Source organism: Myotis brandtii, unplaced genomic scaffold, assembly GCF_000412655.1.
Source record: "Myotis brandtii unplaced genomic scaffold, ASM41265v1 scaffold344, whole genome shotgun sequence".
Classification (NCBI taxonomy): domain Eukaryota; kingdom Metazoa; phylum Chordata; class Mammalia; order Chiroptera; family Vespertilionidae; genus Myotis; species Myotis brandtii.
The window spans coordinates 6,826,662-6,839,318 of record NW_005363247.1 but is presented as its reverse complement, the minus strand read 5'-3'; the positions used below and the strand labels follow the sequence as shown (position 1 = coordinate 6,839,318).

The 12,657-nt window shown below is 38.0% G+C and overlaps 1 protein-coding gene and 1 pseudogene across 1 annotated transcript in view; both read right to left on the bottom strand.

Moving 5' to 3' along the window:
- The window catches only part of FAM81B (family with sequence similarity 81, member B), a 54,487-nt gene that overhangs the window by 9,405 nt on the left and 32,425 nt on the right, over window positions 1-12,657 (bottom strand). The window contains exons 4-5 of the mRNA XM_014543938.1: window positions 11,970-12,099; window positions 1,961-2,067 (exon numbers count right to left, since the gene is read on the bottom strand). Of these exons, the coding sequence (XP_014399424.1) occupies window positions 1,961-2,067; window positions 11,970-12,099 (237 nt within the window). The remainder of the gene's footprint in view (window positions 1-1,960; window positions 2,068-11,969; window positions 12,100-12,657) is intronic.
- Window positions 7,646-8,553, bottom strand: LOC106726981 (annotated as a pseudogene).

Below are 12,657 nucleotides of genomic sequence, written 5' to 3'. Positions count from 1 at the left end.
AAATCAAAGAAAAAATCATTACATAAAAAGGGGCGGGCTTTTTTTTTTTTTTTAGTTTGCCCACGGCTGATTATATCCACATATGAGTGAGATCATGTGATATTTATCTTTCTTCGACTGGCTTATTTCACTTAGCATAATGCTCTCCAGGTCCATTCATGCTGTTGCAAATGGTAAAAATTCCTTCTTTTTTACAGCAGCCCAGTATTCCATTGTGTAGATGTACCACAGTTTTTTAATCCACTCATCTGCTGATGGGCACTTAGTCTGTTTGAAAATCTTAGCTATTATAAATTGTGCTACTATGAACATAAGGGTGCATATGTCCTTTCTGATTGGTGTTTCTGGTTTCTTGGGATATATTCCCAGAAGTGGGATTACTGGGTCGAATGGGGTTACTTTTTAATTTAAAAATTATGGAGAAAGTTTAAATAAAAAAGAGTCAATTGTGTAATTGACTCATTAGAACTCATAAATATTTGCTGGGGAAAAATCTGGTTTATAAACTTACTATAACCTACAGTAATACTAATGAAATTTTAAAACTTCATTATTTCAAGTGAGAGATTCAAGTTTATGCTATTACAAAAACTGCCGACATTCAGATTTAACTACTTAGATTATTTGTCTATAAGCCAATTTCCCACAAGACTAAAGACAGAAAAAGTACACAGCATCACCAGTACAGCAGTTAGCCCTAGATCCTAAACATTGCCTTTCCCCCTCTTTCCTAGTTGTTAATACACTTCATCTCTTTAAGCCAGTCTTTCATTTCAGATTATAAGTCTCATTCTCCCCCAGTGCAATCAGTTCATAAACTGTACTTCTAGAAATGGTTTACTTTTCTACTTTTCTTTGGTCATTTTTCTCTATCTTAATTCAAAGCTAAATGAATTAGATGAAGTACCACACAGATATTTATTGAGCATTATCATTGTGCTAGGTCTTAAGAACATAAAATGCTTTTTTGGAGTCTGAATAAAGTGGGTGTTTTCTCTTTACTCAAGACATTTTCTTCTCTGAGCTTTAGTTATGAGTACTGTTCCTAGGACACATTTCCCAATTTAACATCTCTAAAATTGGGAGGTGTCTTAAAGTTAGGTGTACCATGGCTTAATTGTTAGCTCCATGTCACAGAGGTGCAAAAATATATGGTACATCTATAGTCAGTGGCACTTAGATTTCTTGAAATATGGTAGAGATGGGGCGGGAAAATGGAGAAAGCTGAGTATTATTAGAATACCAGATTTGGTCAAGGCATTAAATCCAAGTGATGTGAGATAGACAGGAAAAAGAACAAGGGTAGGAGGGGCTGCGAGGCAGCATCAGCCAAGTGACTAGAATGCTCCTTTGCCTGCACCAGAGTCCCAGGAAATGTGGCCATTCAAACAAGCAAAGATTTGAGGATAAGGAGGCCAGAAATGTGAATATTTGTGGATTCTTGTCTCCTTTACTGCTTTCTCCATTATATAGGGCAAAAACTCAATTTAAGATGGGGTAGAGACCGGCCTTCAAAAGGGATAATGTAAAGGAGCAAGTTGAAGGTCTTAGAAAAAAATCTTAGAAGAGTCTTTTTAAAAAGCTTTTGTAATCAAAGTTGTTTTAAAAATTAATTGATAATCGTGTGCAATTGATGTCTATTCAATAGTACTTTAGGTTGAGGCATTTTAATACACAATTGATGATAAGTTAAAATTCCTCTATGGGAAAGATCTGAGTGAGTATATTAATTCAGTTGAGATATGATGCAAACAAAAAGAATGATGAAATTAATATTTTTTCTTTTATTATGAATATTGCATAAGCTACTTTAGTGAGATATTCTCTGTATCAGTTTCGTTGCTTTATTTCTAGACCAGGTTTATGTTTTGGGATAGGTTTTTATTTAATGCCAATGTTTTCATTAGGCAAAACACTTTAGAATGCATTTAACAGAATTAAATATCTTCCATTTACTTACTTGAACTCCAAAAGGTTCATTTCAAGGCGATAATCCCCTTGGACCATCTTTAAATTTGAGGTTTGTTCAGAATTGGAAGCCTCTATCTTTCCTAAGAGCTGCATTACCTAATGAAAGTACAAAAAGGAACTTTTTGTGTGTGTGAACAAAACCACTAGCCCTTACATTAATCATACTTCATTCCTAAAGGAGCCAGGAAGCAGACTTCAGTCTAAAACACATTTTCATTTGAAAATGATTTTTTTCAAAGGAATGATTCAATAATTATAGAACCATCTCCAGGGAAAGAAAAGTGGAGTATTCATTCTGCTGTCTTTTAATATTCTTTTGATAATAGGCTGCCTAATGATACATAAAAGCATACTATGGACATTAGTTTGTTTAGCTATTTGTTGCTTTTTTAAAAAAAATATATTTTATTGATTTTTTACAGAGAGGAAGGGAGAGAGATAGAGAGCCAGAAACATCGATGAGAGAGAAACATCGATCAGCTGCCTCCTGCACATCTCCCACTGGGGATGTGCCCGCAACTCAGGTACATGCCCTTGACCGGAATCGAACCCGGGCCGGAATCAGTCCGCAGGCCGATGCTCTATCCACTGAGCCAAACCGGTTTCGGCTGTTGCTTTTTTAAATAATGTTTTTATTGATTTTTAGAGAGAGAGGAAGGGAGAAGTGTATAAATAGAGAGACATCATTGATCAGTATGCCCCCTACTAGGTATCGTAACTTGCAACCTGGGCATGTGCCCTGACTGGGAATCGAACCGGTGACCTCTTGGTTCCTGTGTTGGTGCTCAACCACTGATGCACACTGGCTAACTATTTGTTAATTTGATTATTTCTTTACTTTGTCTTCCCAGTTACAATGCAAACCACTATGTCCTCTATCACCACTATATCCTCAGTGCACATTGGATGGCCAATGGTAAATATTCACAAAATACTTATTGAATACGTGTTTAAATGTACAATCAGGGTCTGAGAAAAACACACATGAGTGGTGGCCTAAGATGAGGCCTCAGGAATTTCCAGGAGGGATTCTGACATGAGCACAAGTGAATCCCAAGTGAAATGACTGTAGGGCACATACAGCTAGGATGGGAGTGCCTTCTACTATGTCAGAAACATTGAGGACATTCCTTTAGGTAAAAAGATTGGATTGGAAAATCTAGACATAATCAGGCCTGAAGTAATCACTGCTAAGGGGAATGAAGCTCCATGACTGGCTTTGGCCACACAGACTTCGTCCTGCAACACAGGGTCACCTGGAGGAGAGTGGCCACTTAACAAAATCAGAGTTCTCTCAGGAGAGAAAGGGGGAACTATGGGACGGTTGGAAGAGATAAATGTTGGGTGGGAAACCAATAGCACATGGATGGCTATTTATAGGAGACACATTTAAAACAGGCTTTTGATAGGAGGCACACTAAAAGGCAGGATTGTTTTAACAGTAAAAATAATATGCAAGTACATGCCTGGCAAAAGCAAAGAAAAAGAAAGCAGGCCAGGCAATATTGTTAGATAAAATATGATTCAAGGCAAAATATGTTAAATCAACAAAGGTGGTCACTTTTATAGATTAAAAGTAGAATCCACAGTGAAAAATAAAGTTTTGAACCTATATTTACCTTACATTTTGAACTAAAAACTAGCAGTTGAAGAATTACAAGGATAAACTAAGAGAAATGATATACTAGTGATCTTAAATGACTTTTCTTGACTCTTTACTGGTCAAATAAGTACAATATAAATAAGGATATAGAAAGATATGAAAAACAAAAAGTTTATTTAGTAGATTTACATAGCAATCTGACTTGCAAACATTTATTCTTTCCTAGTGCCCACTGAACATTAGCAATAACCAAGCACACATGGCTATAAAGAAACTTTCAAATTATTCCAAAAGAAGAAAAAGCACAGACATTAACTTTAACTATACTGCACTGAAACTAGAACTAAATAAGTAAAAAGAAAAAAATTCTGATCATCTGAATAAAACCCCCCACTTAATTATGTTGTTAAATTCCAGTGTTTCACATGAAAATGTGCCTCTCGGATCTCCTATTACAAGGAGCATAATTGGCCAATGACCTTGACTGCTGAGCCTAAAACCCATCACCATGTACACTTCCCACTGGCTGCTCTAGCCAATGCCTGAGTAGGATTCCTCTGATGAGTGACTGGCTCGAGGAACCTGATGAAACTTAGTTAACATGGGGTTTCAGGCTAAGGCAGTGGTTCTCAACCTATGGGTCACGACCCCTTTGGGGGTTGAACGACCCTTTCACAGGGGTCGCCTAAGACCATCGGAAAACACATATAATTACATATTGTTTTTGTGATTAATCACTATGCTTTAATTATGCTCAATTTGTAACAATGAAAATACATCCTGCATATCAGAGATTTACATTACGATTCATAACAGTAGCAAAATTACAGTTATGAAGTAGCAACGAAAATAATTTTATGGTTGTGGGTCACCACAACATGAGGAACTGTATTAAAGGGTCGCGGCATTAGGAAGGTTGAGAACCACTGGTCTAAGGCCTTCCTTCCCCGTCTTTTTCACAGAAGTCGGACCTGTATTGCAGTCTGATATCTATCTCCATCTCCTCCTGCTCCCTCCCCATTTCCCTTCAGTTTTTTTTCCCTCTCAATAAATCTCTTGCACATGTAATTCCTTAATGGTATTTACTTCTCACAGGACTAACACAAGTGTCAAAGAATAAATCAACTCTGCAATTGTAATTTAGGAAAGAATAATGAGAACATTACATATCAAAAGGACACAGAACATCTATAGAGGTAAATTTGTGGTATTAAAGGTTTCCATAATTATACAAGGCAGAGTGAAGCTATACAAACGAATCGTTCCGTCCACAAAATTAAAAGGAGGATAATAAACCTAACCAAAGGAAAGCAGGAGGAAGAAGCTGACTAACTGTGGAAGGCAGAATGGCTCACAAAGACATCTATGCCCGCTCTGTGGGCCCTGTGACTATGTCATGTTAGATGGCGAAAGGGAATTGCAGCTGTGGTTAAGGTTGCAGACCTTGAAATGGGGAGACTATACTGTCTTCTCTAAGTGGCCCAATCTAACCACCTGAGCCCCTTAAAAGCAGGTAACATTCTCTACTTGGAGTCAGAGATTTGAAGTGTGAGATGAATTTGATCTGCTATTGCTGGAGAGAGATGACATTGAAAACATCAGAAGGTCGGCAGGTAGCTGGAGGAAGATCAGTCCCCAGCTGAGAGCCAGCAAGGACCTCAGACCTGCAACTTCAAGAAATGGACTTGGGCCAAACACTTATGAATGAGCCTAGAAGAGGGCTCATCCCCAGAGCCTTCCGGAAAGGAACACAGCCCTGCTGACACGTCCGTTTCAGCCTGTGCGCTCCTCGGAGAGGAGCCAGCCTAGTCCTCCAAGACCTTTGACCTACAAAAACGGAGATAATGTATTTGTTTTATTATAAACCACTAGGCGTGTGGTTGATTTCTTATGGCAGCAATATAAAATGAATATACAAACATTTAAAAAATTAAGGAACAAAAAATTATGGGATTAATGTGTAAATTCAAGGGCTGTTTTTTTTGAAAATGTAATAGGCAAAGTTTGTTATATTCTAAACATGAAGAAAAGAGAAAACAAAAACATTAAAATTAGGAATAAGAAGAGATGAAGTAGTTATAAATACAGTGGGGCCTTGACTTACGAGTGTCCTGACTAACGAGTTTTTTGAGATACCAGCTGTCTCTCGGCCGATTTTTTGCATTGAGTTATAGAGTAATTTTCATCTATAATTTCAGCTTTGTAAATGTGTTTGCTATGTTATTTGGATCATAGATACAGTGGGGCCTTGACTTACGAGTGTCCTGACTAACGAGTTTTTTGAGATACCAGCTGTCTCTCGGCCGATTTTTTGCATTGAGTTGATAGAGTAATTTGAGTTAACGAGCTCCTTAATGAGCTCGGTCTAGGAATGAATTAAACTCGTAAGTCAAGGCCCCACTGTATCTATGATCCAAATAACATAGCAAACACATTTACAAAGCTGAAATTATAGATGAAATGGAAACTCAATAATTATAAGATACTTTAATTCCTCTTTCTCAATCTGAGACAGAAAAAGGAGATACAAAAAAAATAGGATAAAAAGACCTAACAAATAAGCTATTTTTTTATAGATTTCAACTCAACTTTGTACCCTGAAAGTACTGAACATACATTCTTTTAGAACATGTACAAAATTTTACTCTCCAGCTACACACACACACATAGCTCTCAAAATATTCCAAAAACTAAAGCCAGCATATAACAAATTTTAATTACAACGAAATAAAATAAAAAATGAGTACTAGCATAACAAAACAGAAAATTCTTTACTGGGGAAAAAACCAACAACAATAACTCCTCTAAACTATTCAATAAAAAGCACGATATGCAATTGCAAACTTTCTAGGAAACAATAATGAGAACATTACATAGCAAACCCCAGGAGATATAGGAATGAATGAATGCTCAGGGAACATTTGCAGTCATAAATGATTATATCGGTTAAAAAAGAAAGAATGTAAATACACTAAGGCAAAAAGTCAGGAAATGAACAGCAAAGCAAACTGCAGGAAAGGAAAAGAATATTTTTATAAAGTCAGTACAACATTAATTACAAAAATCTGAAAATACTGCACAAAACCCCCAGAGACTAATCTCATTTATAAACATTGATCAAGATTTTTATTTTTTTCTCCTAACTTAAATATTTATTAGTCTGGAAAAAGGACTCAGCCTGCACCCTGCCCTTTCCCAAACCACTTCCCAAATCAAGGGACTCAGAGGAGTTGTTTCAAATAAGCCAGAATGTATCTGGGGAAGAACAATCATTCATTCCTGAGACCTGACATTACAATCACATGTGTTTGCCAAGGAGAGAGGAGGGGGCTAGTGAGAATGGTAGATGGACTAGATGAGGGGAAACAGGATGGGCCCTTCTTTGTCACAGTTTGGGCTCAGGGAAGGGTTGAGATAAACAGGCATTTTTGAAAGAGGGGAGATTTGAAGAGAGGCAAAGGAAGGTCAAGGGCTGGCTCACCCTGACCACATAGCATGGTAGAAAGAAAAAGGGAGTGGAGGACTCAGCACCTGAGAGAGGAGAATCCCAGGGCTTCTTTCTCAACTCCACCGTGAATAGAGGCAAAAAGCTCTGCTTCCTTTCCCGTCAGGGAATTCAGAAAGGTCTGCCTGAAGGCAAGAGGGCACGGTGACAGGCCTGTAGCTCCAGCCCAGGCTAAGTTTCTCCTCATTCATTTCCAAAGGCCCCGCCCAAGAGAACTACTGAAATAAGAGTACAAGCTTCTGTCCTTGCTCTCTGGGATCAAGAAAGGGGAATGGAGACAAGGCACAAAGACCCTGGGTACAACGGTGAACATCCCTGTGGCCAAATAGAACAAGGGATGCCTGCCTTCACCTGGTAGGTAGCTGGGCCTTTGCTAGCAGCAGGAACCACATCAAAAGGGCTCACAGAAATGGCCTGCAGAACAGATCTTATTCCTAGGAAGTCAGGGGGAAAGCCTCAGTTGGTATGGCACCATCTTGGGTGGGATGACAGAGGGCAGCGGGCAGACCACTCCCACGACAACACTTCTGCCTCAGCTCCTGGTGGTTCTCCAGACGGTCCCCATGGCTGGCAAGCAGGGAGGAAACGTGTTGTGTTTCACATGATCAGACACTGTTCGCCATCAGCACCTGGTGGGCCTGACAGATTGAGGGCATCCAGGTCAAAATTGAGGCCAGGAGGCATCTCCCCAGCCAGCTCTTTTGGAGGAGGGCCCAAATCCTGTAGCTGCTGCATCAGGTCCAGCACTGTCTCAAATCGAGCCTTCTGAGTGGCCTCACTGCCTGTGGGGGTCTCTGCTTCAAACTGCTCACACATCTTGCCCATGACACTGCGCTGTTCCTGGTATTTTCCAAACTGTTCTGGAGGTCGAGATTCCCGGTGACTGCAACCATTCTGGATACTTTTCTGTGATCTCCTTCAGTGATGGGTGCAGCACCTCCCTGGACAGTAGGTTCTGCAGGATACTCTGCATGATGGGAAGGATGTTTCCTTCACCACCCCCTTCCTCCATGCCTAGCCCTTCGATGGCCTTGGCCAGCTCCTCTTCTGACATGCCTGAGTTCTGCATCAGTGGCGTTTTTGGCCAGTCCACTTTCTGTCTCCTTTAGGCAAGAAGTGAATTCTTGTTGGGAAGTTACATCACTACTCACTCTTCCAGCAGCCTGGGAGCTTTTGGAACTGCTCCACCAGGTGGGGCTCTTCCTCAGCCAACTCCTTCATTGCCTTTTCTAACTCTGCAGGGGCTTGGGAAGCCAGCTCACTGTCTAATGGTTCCTGGAAAAACTGCTCTTGGGAGGCGAAGAGGGCATCTTTGGCAGTGTCTCCTGGCGACCTCTTCTGGGCCCTGAAGCATCAGGGGCCGCGGTGGTAGGAGGGGGTCCTGGAGAGGGTCTGGCCTTATCGAAATCATCGAGAGCACTTTCCAGAAGCTCTTCAATTCCCAGCCTGCATCGGCCCCTACCCCACAGTCCCCCAAGATTTTTAAATAAAATATCAGCAAACAGTATCCAGCAGCAGAATAAAAAAATATAATCAAGTGCAATTTATTTTTTTAAAAAGTAAAGATCGTTTAATAATAAGAAATATATTAATATGAATAATTATGCTAGTAAAACTGAGGAGAAACCTCATATGATTATCTCCACAAATGCTGAAAAGGCCATTAACAACATTTATAATTCTTGATTAAAAAATAAACAACATTAATAAAATAGGAATAGTTGTGTATTAAGCATGTTTATGGAGAAAACTTACTTCCCCTTCATAAAGGAAACAGAGGAGTAATTTCAGTTAAAATCAGGAACAAAAGCAGTAAGCCCACCACCCCTGCTCTACTATAAATATTGTACTGGAGTTATTAATAAAAGCAGTTAGGAAAGGGCGAAAAATTATTTGTAGGAAAATAGAAAAAGATGTGGTAAATTTAAAAATTATATGATTGTGTGTCTGGGAAAACAAAAAACTGAAAAATTACTAATATCAAGAAGAGAATTCACTAAGTTAGTGGAGAATAAAATCAATATATCCTTCAAATATAAAATTAACAACTAGTCAGAAGATATAATGAAACCCCATTACAATAAACTAAAATAAAATCTTGAAATATATTTAAGAAGAAATGATACCAAAATCATATGAGGAAGATTTGAAACCCCTCCTGACGGGTATAAGAGCAAACGGGAAACATTCTATATTTTTAGATAAAACACTCAGCAGTATGACTATGTCAATGTTGAAGTTAATTTATAAATTTAATATGATTCAATAAAATTAAAGCAGAGTGTATTTGTTGATTTATTTGTTGGAATTAGGTTGTTTTTAAAATCATGTGCAAAAACAATTATCACCAAGAAAAGGGAAAAAAGAAAGCAATGGAAGGGACTAGCACTATCAGACATTAAAAAAACTATAAGGTTTCAATAATTAAAATAATAAAGACACATCCTATTAGTAAGAAAAATTCAAATGGATCAAGTATTTAAATGAAAACAATAAAACATTGAAAATGCTAGAAGAAAATATGAGCAATCCTTTCAAGCCTTTGTATAGGCAAACTCTTTTTGTGACTTGAAATTCCAGAAGCCACAATAGAGAAGATGGACAAATTCAGCTACAGATAAAGATCATATGCATGTCAAAAGATAAATAACAAACTGGGAAAATCTATTTGCAGCTCATATAAAAAAACAAAAAAACAAAAATCTCCTAGAAATTGAGAAGAAAACTAGGCCAATAGGGAAATGGATAAAAGACACAGACTGCTTACTGAAAAAAACAAACAAAAAAACACAAAACAAACCAGACAAATAGCTCTTAAATATAGGAAAAGATGCTAAATCTCATTCATAATAAGAAAGGCCAATTAAAACACAGAGATGCTCTCTTTTTCCTATAAGAATGGCAACATTTAAAAGTCAAACAATAGTCATTGGTGAGACAATGGATATAGAACATTTTACTTATTGCTGGTGGGTGTGCAATATGTTAAAACTCCTGCAGGGAACAAGGTCTTTCAAAATAGCAAGCACATGTACCTTTCACCCAGCAATCCCACTTCTGATATTTATCTTTCATACACACAATGCCTTAAGTGCCAGGTTATACATTCCAGCATTGTTTCAAAATATTGAAACGAACCAATGTCCCTGATGAGAGAGAGTGAAATGAACTGTTATATACAAAGGAAGAGTATGCACTTGTGTAAAAAGAATGAGTAAGCTCTCCATGTCCTGATATGGTGGACTTCCGAGATATATTTGTTCAGGGGGAAAAAAGAGATGATGCATTGTAATATTTATAATATGCTATCTCTTGTGTAATAAAGGGGAAACAAAGAATGTATATTTGCATTTGCTTGTATCTGCATAAAGGCACATTGAGAGGATCCAAATAGACTGGTAAAAATGATTACTTATGAGAGGCATGAAAGAATGTGATAATTGGTAACAGAGGTAGGAGTGAAAATTCTCAGGATACATTATCTTATATAGTTTTGATTTTTGGACCATGTGTATGCATTACCTGTTTTTAAAAAAAAAACTAAGGAGAGAAACTACAGTCCAGTGTCACTTTGCTTTTGAACTTAGATACAGAATCAAATACTACACAGGGACTGCATCGATTTTATTACAGAAATGCAAGAATGTGTTTTACTATTGGGAAATGTAATGACACAGCACACGAGAAGTCCAAAAATATAAACAAACAAACCCAAACTGAAAAACAATCAATATGGGGATTTAGACATTTGTTGATGTCTGAAAGGCATTTGGTAAAATTAAATGTTCAGTCCTAATGAAAACAAAGTAGGAATTGATGGATACTTTCTTGACATGGTTAAAAATATATCAAATCAACAGCTAACAGCAAACAGCAAAAATCAGGAACCAAATAAGTTTGCCTTCTATAACAACATTTATTTAACGATGTTCTAGAAATTCTGGTCAAACCTTAAGAAAAAAGTAATTAGGTATTAAATCAGAAAACCAGAGATAAATTTGTCGTCAACAGAATTGAGTACCTTGAAAAAGGAAGAGAGTACAGAAAAAACGATTAGGAATAATTAGATGGGTGCATAGGGGGGTGGACAAGTGGCCCCAGGGGACTGGAGTAAACGTGGACATAGTCCTACTGCTGTGTACTCCTGTGAACCTTCTGCTCTTGATAAACCAGCTCCCAGAAGCAAATAAGCAAATAATCAAACACCAAACTTTCATCATCCCCAATTTCCAAAGAAATTCCACTTCGTTCTGCTCAAACAACTTTAGAAGAGATGTGCTTGTTTCACATCAGGCATGTGACAAAGTGGGGCACAGAGACTTTGCACAAGAAGATAGAGGCCGTGTAATACTGGAATGGGGACCTCCTTGCAGGTAGGTCAGTATCACTGGGTATAAAAGGTGAACCAGGAGGCACAGAGGGTGAGCTGAAGAGATAAGCAGGGGTCAGTGTAGAGATGGCCTTTAACATCCATGCCAGTGATCTTGTATATTATTTTGTAAGAGATAATACCCATTGCAGGGATGTAATGTAATCAACTCACATTTATGTTGGAACTTGAATAATAATCGCTGCCATGGGAAATTCTTTTGTTTATGATTCCCAGTTCTACAGTTTTTGAGGGGAACCCAAGCGGAAGGAAGCAATGGCAATAGGAGAATCGAGTGGCGTACTTGATGGGGGGATGCGGTGATACATAGGGGACACTCATTAAATGCTTGTTGATTGAACTGACAGTACTCATGGTGTGTGGGCACGAGCTGTCATATTTAAATCCTTTGGAAGTAAAGCGTTCTTTTGAACAATTATCACTTGACTGAGCATTTTGATAAACTATAATGATCTTTAGGCAGTAACACATAATATAAGAATTCCATCATTTTCAGTTACCTTCATATCCAAGTTCTTAGAAACAGTTTCTAGGGAAGATATGAGCTCTTGAATTGTTTTTTCAATTTGCCGGTACTCGTGCCTGATGAAATGAATGTCTCCAGAAAGCTTCACAATGCTGGCATCACATCTGGTGGCAAGATGGACATTGGTCATGACATTTTAAATACTACAGTAGGCTCTGTGCATTCATTTGATGGCAAAAGTTCTACAGTTCTTTGAATAATGAGTTGGTAGATGTAGGACCATAAATAGGACTGTTCTTAATTTTCCTCTTCTCTTCCTGATGAGAGAGAAACCTGGCTGGATAATAATACCCTGGGCCAAACCAGAGAACTGAGTTGGACTAGGTGAAGACATTGGGGTTAACTGGGGAGAAATTTTAGATTTTTCAGCCTGTTGTTAACTCAGTCATAGGAGTTCCAACAGGTTTTTATATTTGGGGAATATTTCCTATATTCCCCCCCCCCCCACACACAGAAGAAAGATAGAAATTCTATAAGTCAAATAAATTTTGAATATATTATGTATATATGCCAACTTTAGTTAAAATATTATGTTAAATTTTAATTTAATGTAAGAAAAGGTAACTAGTAAAAAATTTAAAAATTGCTGAACTTAAGAGATATATATACATACACACACTGAGTGGCCAGATTATTATGACCACCCCATCAGAATGAAGTGA